General features: G+C 35.2%; 1 protein-coding gene across 21 annotated transcripts in view; it reads left to right on the plus strand.

Annotated features, from left to right (window-relative positions):
* Positions 1-27,092, plus strand: part of CREM (cAMP responsive element modulator) — a 78,186-nt gene that overhangs the window by 29,879 nt on the left and 21,215 nt on the right. For 6 of the 21 annotated variants that reach the window (XM_008589061.1, XM_008589062.1, XM_008589054.1 and 3 more), the window contains 2 exons: positions 16,571-16,668; positions 16,805-16,947. The exons of 1 other annotated variant lie outside the window; for it this stretch is intronic. In XM_008589061.1, the coding sequence (XP_008587283.1) occupies positions 16,902-16,947 (46 nt within the window). In that variant the 5' untranslated portion in view covers positions 16,571-16,668; positions 16,805-16,901. Of the gene's footprint in view, positions 1-8,942; positions 9,218-12,568; positions 12,573-13,324; positions 13,432-13,671; positions 13,819-16,570; positions 16,669-16,804; positions 16,948-25,434; positions 25,624-27,092 lie in introns of those variants that run through there. 14 more of the 21 variants (XM_008589043.1, XM_008589042.1, XM_008589044.1 and 11 more) reach the window with 6 other exon arrangements.

Raw genomic sequence — 27,092 nt, forward strand, 5'->3', positions numbered from 1 at the left:
CAGTGAGCGGGAGCCGGTCTGTATGTGGGATCCGAACCCTCGGACGGGAGCGCCGCCGCGCTTCCCAAGCGGCGCACTATCCAGTGCGCCACCGGGCCGGCCCAACTGACTCTTGTTTTTTAACTTCAATATAATAATTCCATTAGTTGAGGAACTCTTACTGAAGGATAAGGATGTTTCTCTTAAGATTTTGCAGTAAAAATTTCCATTTTATTGTTGATTTTCCCTCTCTTGCCCCTTTTTATGTATTTCTTCCCATGGCTCTTTTTTATTGCCCTCATTTTATCTTTTGAACATAATGTTTCTGTTCACTTAGAATTATCTGTAAAAATGCACAAAAGTTGGAAGAGAAAGTAGGAGAGTGATTTTTTTTTCAAAAAATGCTAAGTCTGCATTATATGTGGTTCCTTAGTCAACCAACTGAAGAAAATCTGCTTTGAAATGTAACTCATTCTTGAAGGTAATTGAAGGTTCAAGGGCCTTAAAAAGTAATTGGTGAACTGTTAATAATAGTGACCAATTTTTTCAACTCAGACAAGAATTTGTTGCACATCTGTACTCATATTTTGATAATTTTGTATACAATAATTTTTTAAAGGTTAGTCTTTGGTGCATGCACTCTTATGTTTTCTTCCCATTCAGCGTATTACAAGTAATAAAACTTTGCTTTGAATAAATTTTGATGTTTCAAATGTAATTTCAGGAGGTATAAAGCAATCAAAGTCAAATTTCAGAGAAAAATTTTATTTTTATACTTATAATAAAAAAACAAACTTTTTTTGTTATTTGAGAGATTGTTAAAGATTTGAGGTTTGAGTACTCTTTATTTATTTATTTGTCTATCTATCAATCAATCTATCTATCTACCTACCTACCTACCTACCTACCTACCTACCTACCTATTTAGACAACTGGCCAGTATAGTACCTACCTACCTACCTACCTACCTACCTACCTACCTACCTACCTACATCTATCAATCAATCTATCTATCTACCTACCTACCTACCTACCTACCTACCTACCTACCTACCTATTTAGACAACTGGCCAGTATAGATAGGGATAGAACCCTGGACCTTGGTGTTAACAGCACCACACTAAAAACATCTGAACTAACCAGCCATCTCCCTGGGTCCTCTGTTTAATATTTAAGTTCCTCTTCTTAGTTTTAATAATTGGTAGTTTATCACTTGCAATAAGAGAAAAATAACTGAGTATAAACACAGTTCTTTTTACCCTTTCTCTGTGATTTTCTATTAGTAAAAGAGTAGTCTGGGAGAAGGGGGAAAGAGGGAGTGATTGTTTAATAGAGTTTCAGATTTTCAAGATGAAAAAGTTCTGCAGAGCTATTTAACAATAATGTGAATTACTTAACACTATTCAACTTTACTCTTTTTTTTTCTTTTTCTTTTTTGTCTTTTTTCGTGACCGGCAACGGATCGCAACCCTCAGTGCCGGGCCCGTACCGGACCGGGACCGGCAACGGGATCGCAACCCTCGGTGTCACGCCCACACCTCGCTCAGCCGGTGAGCGGCCGGTCTGTACGTGGGATCCGAACCCTCGGCGGGAGCGCTGCTGCGCTCCCAAGCGGCGCACTGTAGCAGTGCGCCACCGGGCCAGCCCTTCAACTTTACTCTTAAATGGTAAATTTTTTGTTTTTTACTACAAAAAATGAACAACAACAAAAGGAAAACACAGAGGCTTTGGACAATTTCCACTTCATTGAATAACTGTGGTGACATCATCTTCATAGTGCTCTTCAGAAATGTGAATTTTCTGAGCCCTATTTGAGATAAAAATCCAGTAGTTTTTCAAAAAGTCATAGGACAGAAGAGCCTGGCTATGGTAGTGAATGTATTAGTTAGAGACAACATCAGATGGTGATGCAAACAGAAATTAAGGAAAAACACTTACATTTGGCAGATAATAATCTTTTAAAAGTAACAAGTGTAAGGATACAACAGACAAAGGTAACTACAGGCTGTATCCCTGATGAACACAGATGCAAAAATCCCCAACAAAATTCTAGAAAACAGAATTTGACAACACATTAAAAAGATCATTCACTGTGATCAAGTGGGATTCATCCCAGGGATCCAAGGATGGTTCACCATACACAAATCAATAAACATGATACATCACATTAATGGAATGAAGGACAAAACCCATATGATCATTTCAATAAATGCAGAAAAATCATTTGACAAAATTTAACATCCTTTCATGTTGAAAACTTTCAACAAATTAGGTACAGAAAGAATGTACCTCAACACAATAAAGGCCATAGGTAACAAACTACAGCTAACATCATATTGAATGGGGAAAAGTTGAAAGCTTTCCTCAACGATTTGGAATAACACAAGGATGCCCACTTTTGCCACTCTTATTCACCATAGTACTGGAAGTCCTAGCCAGAGCAGTAAGGCAAGAGAAAGAAATAAAAGGAATCCAAACTGGAAAGAAGGAAACCAAATTGTCCCTTTTTGCAGATGACTTGGTCTTAAATATAGAAAGTCCTAAAAACTCCACCAAAAACTGTTAGAACTGATAAACGAATTCAGTAAAGTTGCAGGGTATAAAATCAAGACAAAAATCAGTAGCATTTTTATACACTAGAAACGAACTATCTGAAAAAGAAATCAAGAAAATAATCCCATTCACAATAGCTACAAAAAATATAAAATACTTAGGAATAAATTTAATCAAGGAGGCAAAGAGTCTCTACAAGGAAAACGAAAAATTGATGAAAGAAATTGAAGAAGATACAAATAGATGGAAAGATTCTGTGTTCATGGATTGGAAGAATTAATATTGTTAAAATGTCCATACTACCCAGGGTGATCCACAGATGTAATGCCATCTGTGTCAGAAAACCAATGACGTTCTTCACAGAAATAGAAAAAATAATCCTAAAATTTGTATGGAATCATAAAAGACCCCCAAAAGACAAAGCAATCTTGAGCAAAAAAAATAAAGCTGGAAGCATCACACTACCTGATTTCAAAATATATCACCAAGCTATAGTAACGAAAACGGCAAGGTCATATCTGGAATAAAAACAGACACGTAGACCAATGGAACAAAAGAGAGAGCCCAAAAATAAATCCATGCATTTATAGTCAACTGATTTTTGACAAAGGTACCAAGAACACACATTGGGGAAAGGACGGTCTCTTCAATAAATGGTGTGGTAAAACTGAATATTCACATGCAGAAGAACAAAATTAGACCCTTATCTCTCATCATATACAAAAATCAACTCAAAATGGATTACAGAGTCAAATGTAAGACCCAAAACTATGAAACTACTAGAAGAAAACCTATGGGAAAAGCTCCATGACATTGATCTAGGTGATGATTTTTTGGATATGACCTCAATAGCAAAGTCAACACAAGCAAAAAGATAAATTGGATTGCATCAAAATAAAAACTCATGCACAGCAAAGGAAACAGTCAACAGTGAAGAGACAACCTACAGAATGGGAGAAGATATTTGCAAACCGTACATCTGATAAGGGGTTGATATCCAAAACAGATAAGGAACTCAAAGAATTCAATGGCAAGAAAAATATCTCTATTAAAAAATGGGCAAAAGACCTGAATAGACATTTCTCAAAGGAAGACATACAAATGACCAACAGGTATATGAAAGAGTGCTCAGTCATTAGAGAAACGCAAATCAGAACCACAATAAGATATTACCTTATTCCTGTTAGAATGAATGTTATCAAAAAGATAAAAGGTGTGTTGGTGAGAATGTGGAGAAAAGGGAATCTTCCTTTAAACACTGTTGATGGGAATGTAAATTAATACAGCCATTATGGAAAACAGTATGGAGGTTTCTCAAAAACTCAAAAATAGAATTACCATGTGATCCAGCATTCTCACTACTGGGTATGTATCCAAAGGAATTGAAATCAGTATGTCAAAGAGATATCCGCACTTCCATGTTCATTGCAGCACTATTGATAGTAGTCAAGATGTGGAATAAAACAAGCGTCCACCAACGGATGAATGGATAAAGAAAATGTGGTATATATACCCAATGGAATGCTATTCAGCCATCAAAAAGAAAATCCTGTCATTTGCAACAATGTGGATGAACCTAGAGGACATTATGTTAAGTGAAATATTTTAAGCACAGAAAGACAAATACTGCATTATCTCACTCGTAGAATCTAAAAAAGTTGATCTCATAGAAGTAGAGAATAAAATGGTGGTTACCAGAGGCTAGGGGGGCTAGGGGTGGGGAGATGGTTAGATGTTGATCAAAGGATATATAGTTACAGTTAGAGGAATAAATTCAAGAGATCTGTTGTACAGCTTGGTGATTATAGTTAATGGTGATGTATTATGTTTTTGCAAAAATAATATCTATGTGAGGTAATGCATTTGTTAATTAGCTAGATTTAACTATTCCACAATGTATATATATTCCAAAACATTATGTTGTACACAATAAATACATAAAATTTTATCTGCAAATTAAAAAAATTTTTTAAAGAAAAAAAACGTACATCTCCAGCCTCCATATGTTTTTCTAGTTCATTTCACCTTTGCTGTGAGTCTTTCTGCCTGTTGGTGTGAAACACCCTCTCTAGGGAGTGGCTCTCATCCTTTACAAAAAAGGAGTCCAGAATCTAAACTCATAAACAGACTGCTTCAGACCACAGGAAAGGTCACTTGCAGCAAATTTGATTTTTCTTTGTTTTTGCAACCACCTGTGCTAATTTACCTAGTTGACAGATTAAACACTTGCTTAGGGTACCAGCAAATCATGGCCACCAGAAAGCAAAATCAAATTCAAAATAATAGTAATGTATAATAATAATGATGGGTATATATTTGCTATTGGATATATTAATATACCATGGTAGGTACTGCCAGTGTAAGTTGGTCTCCCAGGTCTTTTATCCTTAGAGCTTTCTCGTTCTTTTCTATGGGCTTGTTTACTGCTTTGCACCTGGTATAAGGAAAAAGAAGCTCTAATTTATACATGCATACTCAGTTTGAATTAAATTTAGTTTGTTTACTTAAAAGTAGTTGTGTGAAATATTTTAGTACTATATTTTAATACTAGAGATATAACATTTTAATTTTTATACATTGTTTTAAACTATTAAGACAGAATTATCATTATTTGTTTTTGTTTTTGGTTTTTTTTGGCAGTTGGCCCAGTATGGGGATCTGAACCCTTGACCTTGGTGTTATAACACCACACTCTAACAAACTGAGCTAACTGGCCAGCCCAAGACTGAATTATTTGATATTTGCTTTCTTTACCTAAAAAAGTTGAAAATACTAATTAATTTTATAGATTAAATTAATTAAGATGATTTATGTGAAACATAAGCACAGTGCTTGGCACATAGTCAATGTGCAATAAATGCTTGCTTTTATCATTATAGTAACTTGCCTTAATCTTAAAATGGTAATAATTAGGCCTATGGGGGTTTAAAAATATGTTATTTTAGGAATCCATTCTAAAGTAACATAAACTACATAAATGTGCTTACTGTGCTGAATAGACCTCCAGAGGGTATAGAGAAGAAAAGCTCATTTATAGTTGTTTTATGAGCAAAGTTCTCCCAATATGATGTCATGAACTTGTTTAAAATTATATGTTTTATGTTCCTATATTTAGGTACTTTAGATTTCTTTCAGGTATTTTAAAACATTTTATTAAGTTCCTTCAGGTTGTTTTGGCCCTGAAAATCTAAAATATAATTTATAATTGTATCTCAGATTTCATGGTAAGACCAAATTTTATCAAGAATGTTTTTTTAAGTGCATAGAATTTACTATTTATGAACTCCTTCCATTGGACTGGAACTGAAAAAACTTGAGGATGCAATTTGGTCTTGCCGTGTTTTTTCACTGATTCAGATTTTGATTTTACTTTCATGTAAATCCTTGCTTTGTTCTTTCCTTGCCTCCATTTTGGGGAAGATTTTTTAAAAAATGTTAATCCTTTCAAATAACAGGGTTTAATAGACATGTATATTATTTAAGCTCTACTTTCTTGACCAAATTATTTAAATTAAATATAACGATAATAAAAATAACAAAAGTTAGCATTTATTGAATACTTGTTATGTGCCAGGCGCTTTATACACATCTTCACAGCAACCCTGTAGAAAGGTACTGTCCTCATTCTCATTTGCAGTTGAGGAAAATAAGGCACAGAGAGTCTGAATAACTTGTCTCAGATCACACACAGCCAAGATTTGATCCAGGCAATGTGGCTTTAGATTTCATTAACCACTCATCTGTAATACACAGATACTCAGTGTTGTACCAGACAATTTCAGAGAGCATGACTTAGGAAAATTCATAGTGAACCAATAGTAATAAATAGTTACTATGTAGCACTTTATTTGTGTATGCATACTATATACACAGAAACTATTGCACACATACATATATATTGTCACTCCTTTATTCAATGGCAGAGAAGATAGTTTCATATTTAGATCCTAATTCAACTTCTGACCTTGGGTGTATGAAGAGCATAGAAAATTTAAAGTTTATCCATTTTGGTGCATTAGTAATTGTTTCCATATAATTCCTGGCATTAATAGCCATGCTGTCTGTTGAACTGTAACTCTGGGGCCAGGAGTACAAGAATGTCCAGAGCTTTAGAATTATATCTTTTAAGATGATGAGGAAATCAGTCTTATTGCCATTTGTAAAATCAGTTTGTTGAATGTTTTCTTTGTGAGAAGCTAGTTAATTATCACATCCACCAGATTTGGGGCTATTGTCATTACTATTTTTGTGTGTGTATGGTAAAAAACACCTAACATAAAATTTACCATCTTAACCATTTTTAGGTGTACACCTTAGCACTGTTGTGAAACACTTCACATTGTAGTGAAACAGATCTCTAGAACTTTATCTTGCACATCTGAAACTCTGTACCCATTAAACAACTCCTTTGCTTTTCTTCTTTCCCCCGGCCTCTGATAACTACCATTCTTTCTTTCTATGAATTTAACTAGATACCTCCTATAAGTGGACTTCTACAGTATTTGCTTTTTGTGACTGTCTTATTTAACTTAGCATAATGTCTTCAAGGTTCATCCATGTTGTAGCATGTGTCAGGATTTTCTTTTTTTTTTTTCCTTTTTGTCTCTTTTTTCGTGTCTGGCAACGGATCGCAACCCTCAGTGTCGCGCCCGTACCGGACCGGGACCAGCAACAGGATCTCAACCCTTGGTGTTGCTCCCACACCTCGCTCAGCCAGTGAGCGGGAACCGGTCTGTATGTGGGATCCGAACCCTCGGCGGGAGCGCCACCACACTCCCAAGTGGCGCGCTGTAGCAGTGCGCCACCGGGCTGGCCCAGGATTTTCTTTTTTTTAGGCTGAATAATATTCTGTTGTATGTATATATTACATTTTGTTATTACAGTTTTTTAAGGTTGTTTTTGCCAAGTCAGTTCTCTTTAGATGTATACCAAGTGATTGGTAGAAGAAATAATGATAGAATAATTCAAATTAATTGCAGTTTGCTTCATAGATGATCCTATAAAGAGTTGATTTAGGTCAGAAATAAAGATTAACATGAAATTTTGGATAAGTGATTTTTTAGGCATTCATTTTGTGGTTTCTGACTTTTGGCTTATACATTTCCTATTCATTGTTAGAAATTATCTGTACTATTAAGAACAGTTTTAATATCTACTGTTTGCCCTTATAAAGTATCTGCTGCATAAAAGCCTTTTTTTGGCTTATGATCTCTCTGCAACTTATTTCTCTGCGTGCATTTAATACTTTGAAATACATTTGGCTAATAAATTATGATTAGTTTCAATCCAAATACAAGATTGACTTTTAAAAGTTCTAGAGTTAAAAGAGTTTTGACTTCTATAAAGATTAGATTTAGTTTTGTAGTACTTTTAAAATATAATAAATGAAACACATCTCATGTTCATTAGAATATAAAATGATGCTCTGAATATTATAAATAGGAAATTCAAAGACACTTTAAGGATTAACTGGGAAAAAAGAAAAACGATTAGCTAGACCATGGTTTGTCAGATGATAAAGAACCCTAATTTTAATTTAACTTCTTACTTGTAAGTATTATCAAAATAGACTCTAAACCTCTCCTGTTCAATTATGAATGGCTTGATTCTGATATCTGCTTTGGCTTCAAAAGGTGAATTTTTTAGAGACATAAAATCTGGCTATTTATATTTATAATACCAGAAACAGTGATCCCTTTCCCCCTGTTATATTCACATTATAGATTTCAGATGTTATTTGTTTATGCCATACACACACAAAAATGATTTGAGGTAACAACATCTCTTTAGAATTTTAACAGATAGTAGATATAAAAATATTAGTCTTACTTGGATAATCTATTTTTAACAAATATTTTCAATTGATATTCTCAATGTAAAATCAAGTAAAATTTAACTCCATTGATTTTGCAATTTTTTAGCCACATTATTTAAAAAAAAAAAAAAAACGGGAAGGAAGTTACTCAAGATACCAAAATGAAGACCAACTCTACAGTTTTCATTTTGTGTTTGTCTTCATTTAGCACAACCAAATACGAGTCTTAAAAAAGTAAAATATTTTGCATATTTATGCAAATGTTCAATTTATAATATTCTTATTTTCTGTTTTCAACCTTAAAATATTCGAAATATTCTTTAAACACTTTTTTTCTTCCATAGAAGAGACACTTGAGAATCCTGTCTTAATACAGAGAAATCAAGATAGTTTTCGACTTCGTGCTTAAATTTTTGATGGATTTTCATTATAGTCCTAGAAATTAGATAATAGAGACTTGATTTCTCAGGCAGCAGAGTTGATAGAGCAATCTGCTATATTGTGAATTCACATTTTTAAAATCCTTTATTAGCTGTCTTGAATGCAGGCCCAGTAGCTCTGTGACATTTACAGCTGTACTGTGACATCATAAACCCCATCATAAGGGAACCTTGCTGTGGATTGGAGCTAGTCTACTAGGTGCTAATCAAATGCTATATTACAACATTGTGAGGTTTTCACAGTTATGTGTCATTATTAGGATTTTCTTTTAATTGCAAAGCCAAGTGAGGCTGTCAATTGCATCATCTTAACTTATTTCAGATTAACTACTGTCTATAGTGGGGTTTTTGGTGGATGTGGTGGCATCAGCGTAATCTATGTTTCAGGCATCCTATAGAAGATTATTCTTCAGGGGATCTGGAAAAAGAGGTAAATTATGTCTACTATGAGTTCATTTTACACACTTTCAAAATACCTCATAAAAAGAGGTATAAAATACCTCATAAAAAGAGATTTAAAAATTATGAAATATTTGTTTTTTGAGCAGTCACCTACTTGGTTCTTGGAATGTGATGAATATATTCATAGGTCTTCCTGTGACCCCCTCCCTTTCTTTTAGGCTTCTTGCACAATCCGTTTTCTCCTCTGAGAAGCTTTCCACAGGTGGCCTCCTTCCATCCCCAGCCTTCTTTGTAATTCTCTAACCTTTACCCTGCTTTATTTTTCTTTTAAGAATTGAGTACTACCCAAAATTGTGTATGTATTTCTTCATCTATTTTCTGTCTCCTTCTGATGTAGGAAGGCAGGGACTTTTCTTGTTCCCTGCTACATTTCTACTGTCTGGACTGGTCCATGGCAGGCTCCCAGTAAATATTTGTTGAGTGGATAAAAGAACAAATTAATTCATAAATAGGATATGTTTCTATGAAATTTTCACTTTCATTATTTATTTATTTGTTTGTTTTGGAGGCTGGCTGGTATAGGGATTGAACCTTGGACTTTGGTATTATCAGCACCACGCTCTAACCAACTGAGCTAACAGGACAGTCCCTGAAATTTTTGCTTTTAAGCTAACAGGCCAGTCCCTGAAATTTTTGCTCTTAAAGAAGTCTTGGAATGAATATTTGATGTTTATAAGAAAGAATTCTCTATTTCGATTGGCAGTATGCATATAGTTCAAGTGAACTTTCATTTGTCTCCCTGTAAGAGTAGTGTCTTTTAGGAAAGACTTTTAACTGATTCCCTTGTGTTTCCAGAGGTTCTTTAGAACCTTATTTGTACCTCATGAATAAAGTAATTATAATACTCTTTATAGATTGCTCTTTGTCACTATTACTCAGATCTTTATTTCCTGTCTAAGCTCTAGCCCAATAATCAGTCTCATAACTCTCTTTCCATGTTAAATAAACATTTCCACCTGGTTGCCCTGTGGTTGCTTTAAACCTAGGCTAGGTTTAGAAACCTAGGTTGTCAGCCTGTCTCAGCATTCTGCTTTTCAAACTGAAAGCCAGGGTGTAGGGGCTACAGTAGTCTAGAGCGGTAGTTTTCAAAGTGTGGTGCGCAGGACCCTGGGGGAGACTCTGAGGAGACTTATAGGAGGTTTGCTGGGACAAAACTGTTTTTACAATAATGCTAAGATGTTACTTTCCTTTTTCTCTGTATTGACATTTGCACTGATGGTACAAAACCAGTGGGTGGTAAACTGTCAGTGCCTTAGCTCAAATCAAGTCAGCGGCACCAAACTGTACTATCAGTCATTATATTTTTCACTACCATTCACTTGCAGTTAATAAAAAAGTGTTTCACTTAAGAACATCCTTGATGAAGCAGTAAAAATTATCAGTTGCATTAAATCTCAGCCCTTGAGTACATGTTGTTTTAATATTCTGTGTCATGAAGTGGAATGTTTGCAGAAAGCACTTGTGTGTACTGAAGACTGGTGGTGTTCTCGAGGAAAAGCACTTGTGCTATTGTTAGAGTGGTAAGATGAACTAGCTGGGTTTTTTCCCCACAGGACAACATTTTTCTCAAAAGAATAGCTAGCAGCCAAACTATTATTCAAACTTGAAAACATTTTCTCCAAAACAAATGTAGTGAGCTTGAGCTTGTCATTTCAAGGAAAACAACTGACAGTGTTTGTTATCAATGATAAAATTCAAGCTTTTAAGCAGAAATTTTGAATTTTGGAAAACCTGCATCTGCCATTGTGAACTTGACAATATAGAGTTTTCTGATGAGGTTGGTGGTTTAATGAATATAATTTTTGATTATATTTCATGAAGTGTGTCAGAATTTGGAAGATGCTTAATTCAGTGAGCCAGTATTTCCCAAATGACTACTGCATGAAGTTACAAAATCTTGCCAAAAGATCCAGGCAAAGTACAAAATAAATCAATGGACTTTAATGTAACTGATATGGTTTCAGATTCCAAGTTGCAAATAACCTTTAAGAAACAGCGACTTGTTGAGCTTTGGTGTAGTATCAATAAGAGTATCCATGTTTTTCTGAAAAAGCTATTATAATACTCCTCCCTTTTCTAATCACATATCTATTTGAGGCCCAGATTTTTTTCACATACTAACTAAAACTGCAGATTGAGTGCAGAAGCAGATATGAGAATCAACTGTCTTCAATTAAACCAGATGTTTAAAGAATTCATAAAAATGTAAAGCAGTGTGTTATTCTCATTAAATATTTTTTGTTTGTGTTGGAAAATGTAATTATTTTTCATAAAATGTCATTTTTGTTAGCATGTAATGGATTTATTATTGTGATTTTTAAATTAGTTAATAAGTATTTTAATTTCTAATATGGTAAATAGAACTAGATGTAACCAGTGGTGTCCTGAAGCTGGCTCTTCCTGGGTTTGTGATGGCTAGTGATGGTGTGTATCTTTTTTCAACTTTGTGTCCAGTGTCATCTGTTGGTAGCTTGAAGTCATTCATAGTGGGAATATTTACATCACAGAAATCGGCAAAAGCTACAAATCAGAGCTGTCCCTTCCCAAGACGTGGTTATTAAATGTTTATCAGCACTTTATTGGACATAAATCACCTCAAAGAAGGTCATCAGTAATTTTTAAGAGTGTAAAGGTGTCCTGACACTAAAACGTTTGAGGAAAGGTGTGTCTTTTGGTAGTCAACACAGAGGTGGATGCCTTTTTATAATTAATACAAATTATGTGCTGGAACATTTGTAAAGCAAATACAGTGTTTTTTTAACTTGCGGTTCTATCCGCTGGTTCCATAGAGGATGACATTTCTCTTTTCTCTTACAACCCAAGGTGGATAATGATTCTCTAGGTGTGGGGAGACTGAATTTGCCCTTTGGGCTGCATATTGGTTGCCTCTACGCTGGTTTCTTACCTTCTGTCCAGCTGTTATCCAGGATCAGATCGAGGTCCGGCTCAAGCTCTGGGTTCTACACAAAGCCTTCGCCTATTGTTCAAGCCCATACTGTTCTTTCTATTCTGTACTCCTGTGATATTCATGACCTGTAAAATGGAGCAATTAGTTCTATACCGTTGGTGTGCTATTGTTTCTCAATTGTTAGTTTTATCAATCTACTTTCTACCCTAGTACACCTACCATTGTACACCTAGTACAATGCTCAACACATAGGTTCTCTTGCATGGATAAAAGATTTTTAACTTTTAGATAGCCAGATAAGTTTATTTCTATGACAATGTAAATACATTTTATGGTTATTTGTTATAAATCCAGTTTCAAATATTTCTTTTAAAGTATAAGTAGGTTGGAAATCATTGGTGTTCCTTAAAGTGAGGTCACACACAGAGGCTTCCTTCAGAAATTGTTTTAGCTCCTGCAGTATTATTACTACTCATAATAGAAACTAGTGGCTTATTTCATTTCCAAGGTCTTTGACTGTTTTGAGTAAGTCATAATGAATATCGAATCTTAATAAAATGAGGCAAAGTTTCTAAAATTGCACTGGTGTATAGGACAGAGATGTTTACTCATTAGAAAACTTGGCAGGTTTTGAGTCAGGGGACTGGGTGTATTGTTTTTGCTGGTAGGGATCTCGGTTGAAAGCACTCTGAGTAGCTGGGACATGACTATTCTCTCTTCTCTCTGCTCAAAGAGAAGTGACAGCTCTGGCCCTCTCTGGATGCCTGAGCTAGGGGGGAGGAAGAGTGTCAGGGGGCCATACCAGCTCCAAGGCATGACCTTTCTCTGGTCAGAGACACAAAGGGCTTGAAAGGTCCTGGAATTTCTTTGGCCTGTGTTTTTTTTTTTTTTTTTTTTTTTTTTTTTTGCAGTTATGGGGTTATAAAAGTAACTGCAGTTTTTATCAGTATAGAGACAAGGCATCAGCTTGCATCTGGAGGAATATCAGAATATCATTATGTCAAACATTTCATGTAAAAAATAATTCAACCTATGTAAGTTCTATCTCCAATTTCTCTTAAGAAGATAGAGAGGATAGTTTATACTCTGGCCTAAAAAAGCCTTCACTGATAGTAATCATGAGGTCGTAGTGAGGTAGTTTAACTGCCTTAGAACTTTGTGCTTGGGACATTCTTAGCCACTGAAGCATGGGCACCGAAAGTGAGGACCATGGGTTCTTTAATATCTATCACATCAGAGAATGACTGTTCCAGGACAGTAACTACCTCCTAATGGTAAGTACCCCCAGCTTGTTTAGCATTTCTTAGAGGCAGGGGAAAAAAGAGAATAAGGCTAGTCATAATAGTGAATGGTATTTCTTTTTTGTTTTTTGGTTTTTTTAGTGGCTAGCCCGTACAGGGATCTGAACCCTTGACCTTGGGTTATGTGAGTGGTATTTCTTAAAAATAAACAAAAATAACAAAAAAAGGTCCAGATTTAGTCCTCAATGATGACAATGATGATCATTTTTGCAGGTTTCTGTAGCTGGATCAGGCACCAGAAGAGGCTCCCCAGCTGTAACTCTAGTGCAGTTACCTTCAGGTCAAACTGTACATGTCTGGGGAGTAATTCAGACACCACAGCCATCTGTTATTCAGTCACCACAAATACAAACTGTTCAGGTTAGCTTCCTTCCTGGATGATTTGTCTTTGACCTTCTTGAGGTGTTTTTTTTTTTTTTCTTTTACTAATTCGTTTATCATCATTTTTCCATGTGTAGCTTTTATGCTCAAATCTTTATGTCAGATATTTGGGAGAATTTCTGTTTTACATGTGAAGTACATTGTGCCCTGCTAGGTACAGAGATTTGACTTAACAGTTGCAGTTTTGTTGTCAGCTCTTAATTTGCAGAATGAGTAATTGCTAGATGAGCAATTTATGTCGTCTTCAAGTTGTTCTGTGCTCAAACTCAGATTTATTTAGCAAAGCTCAACAGGGGTGCTTAGAAACATTTTGAGAGTTCTTTGGGGAAGCGGTCTGATAAACACAGTCCTATAAAGCTTATAGTACTGGTGCTGTTTTCATATATACTCACATTAGTAGATGGAAATTTAAGTTTATTTTAAATTCAGTATATATAATCCTTAGAAAGTAATATATTATTGTCACTTTGGTGTTAGGTTTTTATGTCGTCTTGGCTTTTGTAGATGTGATTATTATTGTGGTTGTGATTCAAAGATGTATTTTATTATTTATTATTATCAAGGTTGGTCATAAATCCTTAACATTTCTTGAAAGTAAAACATTTTTTTTCATCACTAGATGTAAAGTATTAAGTATGCATTTTTAAAGTATATTTTTTCTTATTTACTGAATTTATTTCTTTTCCTTTTTAGGTCAATTTGCTATTATTCTTTAAATGTTGAGATTATTTTAATCTAATTGATAACAAAAAAGTCTGTGAGGAAAATGGAGATCCTTTTCTTGCATGTTTGAGTAGAGTTTATCACAGCATAAGGATGAGGGTTGCAACATGACATTCAAAATTATGAATCTACATGCATTAAAAGCTTTGTTATCTTTTCAACACTAGTATCTTTTCTTGTGTTGCTCAAGAGTGTAAGAATAAGTCTCATCAGTCTTTTTTTTTTTCTTCCTGTGATAACCCTTTATTCCAAGAGTTTCTAACTCTGAAATTATGAATCTACATGCATTAAAAGCTTTGTTATCTTTTCAACACTAGTATCTTTTCTTGTGTTGCTCAAGAGTGTAAGAATAAATCTCATCAGTCTTTTTTTTTTTCTTCCTGTGATAACCCTTTATTCCAAGAGTTTCTAACTCTTTCTGACCCTAATTAAGAAACAAAAAAAGTCTGCTTTCTCCTTTGTATTAAGACTTTTATGGGGTTGCAGATATTTCTACTTAGTTTTAGCCTAGCTAGTATTGGAAGAAAGTATTATCTTATATTCAGTGGGCTTTTTTTGGATTATATTAAATGAGTGGCTTAATTGTCTTTGTGTAGAGAGAAGTGCTGGTAGATCTTGTCCTAGAATTCCTACCTGTTGGACCATGGGGCAACTCACTTTATCTCTCTGTGTGAACTTCAGTTTTTACCTTTCTAAAATGGGCAAAATAACCTATGTCACATAAGGGAGTAGTTTTGATTATATGTCAGATGCGTGAAAGTCCTGTAAAGTGATAAATATTTGGTGGTGATTTATGATTGTTTGATGCAACATTTTTTTCAGTAAGTTCTGGTCATTGGGTGTGTGTGCTTATGTGTGAGGTGTCCATGACCAGAGATGCATGGTCATTTGTGTAGGTGGATATGTACACATATCCATGTGCTTTAGGAAGTATATTCTTACTTGCATTGTTGATTTTAATAAGCTCTTTTGATTCTGCCCAAATCAAATTCCCATGTAATGATAATATCAAGTAAACTGAGGTTTGTAAACTCAGCTACTCTAGGCCCTCAAAGTTAAATGGCTGTGTATATTAACAGTAGTCCTGTTATTGTAGAAATTTATTATTTTAATTTTCTGACTTTCTTTAATAATCAAGTCATTGTATTATTACTTAACTTGAAAAATGAAATCATGCATAAAACTCTGATCTTTCTTTTAAAGAGGAGTTCTTTATTTTGACCATTAGGACCTACTATGATAAAGGGCCCTAATCTACTCCTTGTTACATAAACCCTAACTTCAACCAGGCTCGTTTACTGAGTTATTTATCTACTTAAATATTTTTTCTTCGGGGCCGGCCTGGTGGCGCACTGCTACAGTGCGCCGCTTGGGAGCGCGGTGGCACTCCCGCCGAGGGTTCGGATCCCACATACAGACCGGTTCCCGCTCACTGGCTGAGCGAGGGGCGGGCGCGGCACCGAGAGTTGCGATCCCGTTGCCGGTCCCGGTCCGGTACGGGCGCGACACTGAGGGTTGCGGTCCGTTGCCGGACACGAAAAAAGACAAAAAGGAAAAAAAAAATTTTTTTTTCTTCGTTCAGTCTGTCTACTGCCTTTAACCCTACTCAGGTCAGCTGTGATACTGTGAAAAGACCAGTGAGATTGAGGGTGCTTTTTTCTGCCTCTGGTGCCCGCTCACTTTACTCCTTTCTGGATTTGTAAGGGCTCTCTGAGGTTTGGGATCCTGACATTCCACTTGACAGTCCAATCATTGCATTTCTGTGGTATTTAGTATTTGTACCATTCCTTCCCATACACATTTGTTTTACAACCTAAATGTTTCTGTCTGTGTTTCCTTTCCTGAGTCAGATCGTGAGCTCCTTTAGTGCAGGTTAACTGTGTGCTGTTGCTTGCTCACTTTCCACAGCACCTGGCGCAGTGCTGCACATATAGATCCTTAACCACCACTTTTTGAATTAGGAAGATCATATATCTTATGATGCATTTCAGAAAATCTTGTATTACAGGTAGCAACAATTGCAGAGACAGATGAGTCTGCAGGATCAGAAGGTGTAATTGATTCTCATAAACGTAGAGAAATCCTTTCACGAAGACCCTCTTATAGGTAAGTTAACCAAGTTTACTACTGTAACTTTTCCAAAGAGCTAGAATAATTATACATCAAACCACTGCTTCCTTTATAGCTTTTCTGAGTCTCATTCATATACCTTAATTACTTATATTGTTTAATTATATTTTAGAAAAATACTGAATGAACTTTCCTCTGATGTGCCTGGTGTTCCCAAGATTGAAGAAGAAAAATCAGGGGAAGAAGGAACACTGCCTCACATCACTACCATGGCAGTACCGACTAGCATATATCAGACTAGCACGGGGCAATACAGTATGTATGCTGCAATTTGATATGATACAGTGGTACCTTAAGTCATCTCTAGTTACAAAAGCAACTCAGGTTTTGGCATTAAATTGTTCATTTTAAAATGCACCAATAATATCTAAGATGTGTATCGTAGAACAAAAAGTACATGTTAAAGAAGTGAGAGATTTCTACTGACAGCTGTCTTATACTTTTGAAAAGTAAAAATTTTTATTGCTGAATATAGAAGAAAATTTTGAAGTAAAAATAAAGGGAGGCCTTTTCCTACTTATATGTTTATATTAATCTCTAGTGAAAAATTAAAACTTATTGTTTTTTTGTTGTCTTTATGATGCATACAAACATAAGATATAAATGTCTGTATTTCATTCTTGTTATCTTTTGTTAAGAATTACATACTATGCTTCCTAATCTAAAGGAGAAAAATTTCTAAATTGCTTTAAGTGTAATTGTTTTTGCTACTTTTCTACTGTGTTAATTTATGCTACAGTTTTTCCTAAAAGAGAATGGAAAAATTTTTATTTTAAAAAGTATAACAATTGGATAGATCCTTTTATTTGAAATTTTATATACTGAAGGCTGTAAATAAACAGATATATCCACATTTAGTCTTGTGCATTTTAATGGGCTGTTAATTCTGTGCTTTTTGTTCTAATTAAAGTAAAGCACTAGTTTTTCCCAAATCAAGAATGTTTGATACATAAGAATAGTAAAACACGAGAGATAGAAAAGAAAAAGGGGGGAAAAGGACAGGGCAAAAAAAACCTACTTAGCTACTGAAATATGTGTGATATTAAATATTGTGCTTGTCCAAATAAGGTGTTAGGTTTTAGATATATTCTCTGTTTTTCCTTTAAAAAATAGCAATACCTAGAAAAAGTCTCAAGTCTTAATTTAAGTCCTGGCTATTAAGCTGCTTAATATGTGGGTAGACCTTATGTAGTCATTAGTTTTTATGCAGTTTTTTAGAGTTATTCTTATAATGGTGGTAGATTTGCAGTATTATACTATTAAACTGATTCTCCTTTTGTAGTTTTGGGTAGCTCCTACCGTGATACCTGGCAGAATTGGGATGTAATTTATCCACAGCCTCTATAGGGCTCTGAGTGGAGATGTCCCAAGTCAGTGTTAGGAAAAGAAAACTCTCATTGTCTGTAAGAATTAGACCTTGAGGTTTACACTGTCATTTCTCTTTTATCATTTCTCTTGTTTATATGCTTTTTGGTCTGGCCCACTGGGGACATACGGTGGGCCTTTTAGAACTGTAAGTCTTGCCAGCTGTATGCCTCTGCATGCAGTACCAGGGTCACGGAACTGCTGAGCTCCTCCTCCCCTCAGTCCCCACGGGGCTGGGCAGGTCTTGGAGCTGCTGGAGTCTCCTGGCTGCTCAGCTTTGTCCTTGAGCACCTTTATCAATTTACCCCAGGGGGCTGCACACACATTATTGTTTTCTGTTTGTGTCATGACAGGGAAAAGGTTGGAAATTACTGCTGAAATAATACTAAGACTTCTTAAAGTTTTGGGGCAATCTAAGATGCTTACATCTTAACATTCCTCTGGCATGTCCTAATGTTGTCTGCGAATTCTCGTAGAAGCAGTGATCTCTTTACAAGGTGATAGAGAAGTGGATGCTGTAGATTAATCTGCCTAGCTTATTAGCTGAAAATTTGAAATTGTGAAAACATATGTGGTTGAGAGATTCTTGAAGCTGGAGACAATGTGGGGAAGCAACCCCTTTTCTGCTGTTTGCTACTCAGTGATCAGAGTGAGCAGCTTTATTTTCACATCTCAGGTTTTAGATTTTGAAGTAGGAACGGTACCAAATTGCCAAACTCTGGGGTTAGTGTGATTACAAAAGGTGAAAGTAGGGGGGAAAAAGACATGCTACTATTGACATGAAACAGAAATATAAGTTAGCTACGGTAGAGTCTCATTCGTGATCATTACACTTTCCCTCCAGCCAGCTCTGACACCTGTATTCCTTGTGCTCTTGGTGCCCGTTTGCAGCAGGGGGCTCAGCAGTAAACCTCACTCTGTGTGTATGTCAGTAGTTCTAGTTGAGAACTAGAAAACTATGTTTAGAAATTAGACATTTATCTATTTGCCACATAAGAGGTCATGGACTGTTCCTTATTTTGGCTTCTTACTTTGGGCCTGTACAGTATGATCCTGCCAGTTATTTTATTTTATTTTATTTTTTCCTTTTTTGTCTATTTTCGTGACCGGCAACAGATCGCAACCCTCAGTGTCGCGCCTGTACCGGACCGGGACCGGCAATGGGATCGCAACCCTCGGTGTTGCTCCCGCACCTCGCTCAGCCAGTGAGCGGGAACCGGTCTGTATGTGGGATCCGAATCCTCGGCGGGAGCGCTGCCGCGCTCCCAAGCGGCGCACTGTAGCAGTGCACCACCGGGCCGGCCCCCTGCCAGTTATTTTAATGAAAAATTGTAATTGTTCTGTTTGTCCAGTCTGCAGGTAAAAATTGCCATTTATTGGTTTACACAAAGCAGTATTGCCTTTGCTAAAAATGCATTTTTGGGACATTTACTGGTAATTGTTTATGTGGATAAATCATTCATTTGAGAAGTGAATACTAACATTTAAACTTTTTAGAAGACATTTACTGTAATTGGAGGGTAAAATGTACATTTACACACATGTAAGATCCATTTTCATTCATGATATTTCTTACTAGGAATAACTTTACAGAAGTTAATGCTTTAATGTTATGCCTAAATATTAGAAATAGAAACAATTACTGATGTTCCTTTGGTTTTTAGATTACAGGAGTTTATTTTATTAGAATTCTTGAGATTCTTCCTTTTTTTTTTGAGACCCTTCATAACCTTATATTATAAAATTTCTTTTAGGTTTAATTCTTAAACTTTTATCCGTAGATAACTTTCCACCAAACTTTGCTTTTGTTTCTTTGTCAAAGATTTATTATTTTATTATTTATTGTTAATTTGGTATAACGAGTTAGTATGTGTTAAAAACCAAAAGAACTAAATGTGTGTCAAAGTTAAAGAAATAAAATAAAATAAATGTACTTAGGTTTTCCCATATACAAGCAGGTACCTTTTTAATAGTTGAAAGATATTTGATAGGAGTTGGCCTTTTTATTTCAACTGATTTTTTATCACGAAAACTAAGAAATGAAAGTTGGAATAGGCTACTTCTTGGGAGTAGGAAAAATGACTTAAAATAGGCAGGAATTCACTATTACAACATCAAGTAAGTGAGCTGCACCTGCAAAATCTTCACTAGAATTAAAGACTGTAGTGATAGGTTGTTGTATAACAGTCAAGTGATTCTAGTAAAAGGAAATCTGCTTTATCTTAGGAACATATATCTGAAAGGTGGCAACTGAGATAGAATTAGCAAAGAATGTTACTTGCATAAGACATTTAAGATTTGCTTTGAGTGAGTGAATTCATAAAAGCATAGAAAAGCAGCTGAAGAAATTAAAATGTTTAAAGTTTCTTGATTCATTAAATTTTCTCATAACATGAAGTTTTTTTTTAATCCCCCACCTTACTATCCCTGATCTCTTCCTTTACTAATTAAGGACTACCACCCAAGACTTTATTTTTTTTTCTAAGTGTCCCTCAAATCTTTGTTTGCTCCTAATTTATTTTACTAGGAACCTTATTAGAATGAGTGTCTAATCACTGATCTTTATTGGAATTCTTATACACTAAATGTAAGTGGATCAATCCACAATCCACCATTACAAAAAGATAAATGTGAACTTTGTGGACTGTTTAAAGAATTCAGAATTCTCAGGAGACTCATGAATAAACATCAATTCCATTTCTTCACAGAAGGAATTGGCACATGATAGGCCTTCACCTTCTAAAGTAAATGCGGTTGCATTTTTTATTCTTAATAGTGACTTTGCTTATATTCCCCCAAGGTAACTGTTTCAAAATTACTTAAGGTACTGCTTAATGTAAATCTGGCTTTTTGACCTTGGTGTTATACTTCTCATTATACCATGCTTTAGTCTTCCTTCTGCTGTATGCACCTCTTGGTTTTTAAGGCACAGGCACTCATAGGTTCTCTTTTGTGCTCACTTTTTAAATTTAAATCTGAGAATTCATTGGAACAAATGTCTGTTTGCCATTCTTTTTAAAGCAAATGCAGGGAGATTGTATTTATGAATCTTTTGATAACAGTTTGGAGTAAGGGTGGTTTTAAATTGTTATTAAATATTGACATGTTTACCTATTTGAATTTGCTCATATGTACACGTTTAGGATTAAAAATGTATAATATCAAGTGAAAAGAGAGCTCAGATGAAGTTTTAATTTAAATAAATTTTACTTCCTAATTTGGCTGTGAACTCTTTATTTTCATTTTTCCACCCTTTTTTAATCATCTTTTTTTGTCTATTGATTATACAGGACTTTAAAATATTACTTTTTTTTTTTTGTCTTTTTTCCGTGTCCGGCAACGGATCGCAACCCTCAGTGTTGCCCCCGTACCGGACCGGGGACCGGCAACGGGATCGCAAGCCTCGGTGTTGCTCCCGCGCCTCGCTCAGCCAGTGAGCGGGAGCCGGTCTGTATGTGGGATCCGAACCCTCGGACGGGAGCGCCGCCGCGCTTCCCAAGCGGCACACTATCCAGTGCGCCACCGGGCCGGCCCCAAAATATTACTTTTTTAGTTAAATTTTTTATCAAAATTCTTGAATTTTCATCTTATAAATAATATTCCCATTATTTTAATGATGTTAAAGTTCTTGGAGAGAAATGCTCAATGGCAATGAGCAATGGAAGTAGCAGATTTCTGAGCACAGTTTTGGTAACCATCCCGGTTACCATGATATATTGTAAATTGGGGGTGGGGTGGGGAAACTGTACTTGGGTTAATACTGATTTGAAACTAAATATTATGACTATATGAGGGTGCATACAAAGATGTTTGTGTAACTAACTAAAACTTAGTGGAAATATGCATAGTAAATTAATGAGTTACATTCTTTCTATCTAGACCAAATTCAGTGAATAGGTGTTGAGTGACCTACTTAATTATGGTGTATAGCCCACCTGAGACTAGCAAAAAAAAAAAGGTTATTTAGTTAGCTTCCAGAGAAACTAGGACAACAGAAGCTAACCTCTACCCACCACTGCTGTGAGCAGATAGCACAATAGCAGGCTTGAATCAATCAATAATGGAAGTTGAAGTAGAATTTAATTGATTACATAATCTAGCTGTGTTCAATTTTAATTTAGTTTAAGAAATTATTTATTTTATGTAATGTTATTAAGAATTGTTTATAAGATGAAAACAAGTATGCATATAGTCTAAAATTAAAAGACACTTTTACTTCTGCTTGAGTCCTAATCAGTATTCATAGACCAGTGTGGACTTGTCATTGGTGTCAGCAGAAGTGTATGCCCTTGTGGCTATAAACTTTATACCTCAGTTGCATGTCAGTCCAGAAAAGTATCAGTAAAACCTCAGTCCCCAGAGTAAAATTAGTGAGAAATACAAAGCTATTTTATTTTCAATGGTTACTAATGGCTTTGATATGGGCCAGTCATTTTATTTGAAAATGATCAGCCAGACATGATATCTAGGTTTTGGTTTGAAATACTCCAGAGCAAAAAAAAAAAAAAAAAAAAAAAAATGGGAGCAGGCAGAGAAAATAGTCAACAAAAAATTCTTTTTACTTTTATGTTTGCTAGAAATTTTCCATTATAAATTTTTAAAATATATAATTATTTAAAATAGAAGTGTCAAAATTCATTCAGTTAATTTCATCTTATTTTTTTCTACTATTTAATTTATCTTGATTTATGTTTATTGAAGACACGTTAGACTGTCCTTTAATATTTTGAAACCTACAAAATTTCCTCCTTAAATCTTTGAATACACACAGGAACATACGAAGGTATTTCCAGGATTTTGAAGCATTGAGAAATCTTGTTTATTGCCAAAAGAAAGATAATGAATGTGAAGATTCTTTGTCATTTGATAACCCCCAGATCAAGAGCACCTTAAGTATAAAAAAAATGAAAGCTAGGCTGAAGTATGAGAAAACTAGCCTAAATATGAGAAATGTTTCCCTGTAGTGCCAACTTGTGTGTGTGTGTATTTAGCTTTTGTTTTCCACATCTAAATATATAACTTTACCAGAAAATAAAATGACAAGAGAAACAGATTCTTGATATGTCAACTATTTATAGTGTGAAAGCAAAGATGTTTTGGTTGTAACTATGGGGAAACATTATTGAAAAAGAAAAAAACAGAGACTGGGCCGGCCCGGTGGCGCACTGCTACAGTGCGCCGCTTGGGAAGCGCGGCTGCGCTCCCGCCGAGGGTTCGGATCCCACATACAGACCGGTTCCCGCTCACTGACTGAGTGAGGCGCGGGGGCAACACCGAGGGTTGCGATCCCGTTGCTGGTCCCGGTCCGGTACGGGGGCGACACTGAGGGTTGCGATCTGTTGCCGGACATGGAAAAAGACAAAAAGAAAAAAACAGAGAAAAAGGAAATAAGAAAGAAAAAAGAAAGTAAAGATCTTTGTTATCTACCTATTTCATGGTTCTTACCCTTGGAGGCAACTAGTCTCACCTCAGATTTACTAGTCCAAAACCTTGATAATTGTGTTGTTGTTGAAAATTAAGTTCTATAATTGGAATTTGAAACTGTACCTCCTTTAACTTTTCTAAATTCACAGAGTTGCTTATAGTCTGTTGTGAGGAAATGATAGCTTTTTCATTCATTATGTTTACCGAGTGCCTACTCTATGCTAGGTTTTGTGCTTCTAACACGTGGTTATACAACTGTCTTTGGCTGTTCTTTCTTAAGCACTATTTCTAGGACTTCAAACTAATTATCAACCAAAAATACATGTTTCAAATGTATGACAAAATATAAAATTCATTCATGTCCAACTGTGAAGATCCGAGAACACAATATCTCTTGTCTTTTTCATACTTCTCTTTTAAGAAATTAGGTCTCTCCCAAACCCATTTATTATGAAGGCTGAATCCTGAGACCCTTGAAATCTTTGAAGAGTTGTGGTTTAAAAATACCCTGTTTTAAAAATGTATACAGAATATAATGCTTTAGATGAGCCAAATAAAATGTTATTATATTAGGGTTTCTCAACCTCAGCAGTATTGATATTCTGTAATTGATTCCTGTTTCTCTTAACCCTATTCTAATAATGGCCTGTCAGTGAACTAAAACACGGAGAATGCATCTGTGGTGAAATCTTTTAAAAAATGCTAACCCATCTTTGTGTGTTAGGCACTAGAACCTTACGTCAAAGAACTGAAAATTTGTTGTTACTCTTTCCATGGGTCTGATAGGTTTATTCTATCAAGGTATCCTTTATTCTATCAAGGTATCACCTGAATGGTCTTTTGCTTGGATCCCATTAAAATCATGTGGGAATGACTTAGAAATACTGAGTATATTTTAAACACTATTCTAACTTTCCTGTAAGGCATTTATGTAGATTCATAGGTGTCGTGTTATTCTGATGATTTTTAAAATCTTCATTTTAAGGTCTAATTAGCTAGTTTGTAAGTGATTTTTTTTTTTTTAAAGGTAGCCCTTTGTTCCCTTGAATCTCTATTGTTTAGAACATGCAGTTGTAATCTTTATGTTAAAGTGTACAGACCTCTCATTTTAAAAAGTACTTATTTGTCTATTGGAGTGAAATTTTAAAACAAAACTTTTGATCAGTTATTCTTCTGAAACCTTAAGTTAATATGTTAACTTTTAAACATGACTGGTAAACCTTAGTATTAGAGGAAGTCTATCTCATTTGTTGCCATTAGCTGAAGTTATTGTAGACGCTTGATAGATGTAAATATTATAACACAATATATTCTATATATTCTAAGAATATATAACTATTCTTTCAATAGTTACCTTCTAAGGTCCTTTCCAGCTTAACATTTCATATTTCAGGATTCTCCTGATACTCAAAATGGTAAGGCTAAAGTTTTGTAGACTTGAACTTTAAAACCAAAATATATGACATATAGTCCTCTAAAAGCTAATTTCTTTTGGTGATAAATTTAAAAAGTAGTTAGCTGAATGAAGTTACAAAGTCATAGTAATTGTGATGCTCAATGGAAATTTCACTGACCATTTCTTAAATATTAGAAAGATGTTGTTTATAACTAAAAACATCTGAGAGAATGGAGAAAACCAAGAAGGTGGATTCTCTCCCTGTCTTCTTCTCCACTCTTTTTGTTAAATAATTTAGTTGGATGGATGTTAAGGAAGAGGAAAAATCCATGGGTTGTATGAATTTCCAACAATTCTGCATATAAAATATTTCCAAGTGTTTATAGGCTTTTTTAGAGTATTGCTCCATAAAGAAGCTGATGTTTCTTATCAATTCAGCACAGAAAAATAATGGTAGCTTGAAAATGAGAGGCAATGGTAATAGAAGCCGAGTATATTCTTCCAATATGGAAATGAATCTTGAAATTCTCTAATATTTCTTTTCTTTTTCTGTTAAGTTGCTATAGCCCAAGGTGGAGCAATCCAGATTTCTAATCCAGGATCTGATGGTGTTCAGGGACTGCAGGCATTAACAATGACAAATTCAGGAGCTCCTCCACCAGGTGCTACAATTGTACAGTATGCAGCACAATCAGCTGATGGCACACAGCAGTTCTTTGTCCCAGGCAGCCAGGTTGTTGTTCAAGGTATATTTTATTAACCTAATGCATTTAGAATGCCTATGGATTACTATATCACACCAGTTAGTGGTGATTTCATAGTTTTCTGAAATACACGGAAAGTAGTTTATTTGGGTGGGATGGGAGGCACTTAGAAAGGCTTGAAGAAGAAATATTTTAGTATGTTAAATAGCAAGTTAAATAAATTATGTGATTTTCACTTTTAGCATGTTATATTCAGAGTAGCATGATAGAAAAAGGGGGTTGGAAACATGAATGAATTTTTCAATTAAGTAAATATTCTTCATTTGGGAGTTACAAATGCTTTACCTAATATATTTCTATTATCTAATCTATGAGGCTTTAAGAATTCAGTCCATGATCCATGATGCCCCAAATTTGGGTTTTTCCCCAGCTGTTACATTCTAGTCTAATTCCTAGACAACTCATTTCGAAACAAATGCTATTTTTGTTTTCATTTTTTTCAGACTGTTCTAAGTATATTTGAATTCTGAGATATCCATTCTAGCTCAATGGAAGCTGACACTAGTGAAATAAAACAGCTGGCACGTAGCCGTAAGCTTTTAAGGTTACCTAAGATTTCAATTAAATTTCAGTTATACTTTAATTTCATTCAGTTGTGCTTATAAGAGATATATTTAATACAGCTTTCAAAAATCCCTTGTCTTAGTATAATTCTATAAGGTTGCTTCAAGAAGTTCATGGAAAGATTTGTATTATCTTTTAATTCTATTATTCCGTGAACTTTTTGAAGTACCCTAATATTCCTCTTGGTCCATTTGTGTAGGGTTCATGATATAACACTAATTTTAAGGAAAGTAATATCACTTCTTTTAGTCTGAAAGTCTTGTGAGTATAGAAAAAGCAGATTATAATTGATGAATCTCTTGATAATTAGCTTTACTTTTATGTATTTTGGGGATCAATGTAAACGAATAAAAGTGTGAAGAACTGAGGTAGTGGTGATTATGGAGTAAAAAAATTATAGTACTTACTCAATAGTGTAATGTTTTCTTTTAAATATAAAATTAAAGCCACCTGTTATATTTCCTTATATGCATGAATCCTTTATGTCTAAATGAATACTCTTAAAGAATAATCGTGTCTTCTCGCTTTATCTTTTTTAAATGGAAAAATCTACTGCAAAGTTGATACTTTAACCAAAAGAGTTTTTAGAATTTTTTATGTTTTTTTTTTTTTCCTTTTTGTCCTTTTTCGTGTCCGGCAACGGACCGCAACCTTCAGTGTTGCGCCCACACCGGACCGGGACCGGCAACGGGATCGCAACCCTCCGTGCTGTGCCCGCCCCTCGCTCAGCCAGTGAGCGGGAACCAGTCTGCATGTGGGATCCGAACCCTCGGCGGGAGCGCAGCCGCGCTTCCCAAGCGGCGCACTGTAGCAGTGCGCCACCGGGCCGGCCCTAGAATTTTTTATGTTTTACATAATACACACATGGGTTTGTGTTTTGGGGGTTT

Source organism: Galeopterus variegatus, unplaced genomic scaffold, assembly GCF_000696425.1.
Source record: "Galeopterus variegatus unplaced genomic scaffold, G_variegatus-3.0.2 Scaffold5176, whole genome shotgun sequence".
NCBI lineage: Eukaryota > Metazoa > Chordata > Mammalia > Dermoptera > Cynocephalidae > Galeopterus > Galeopterus variegatus.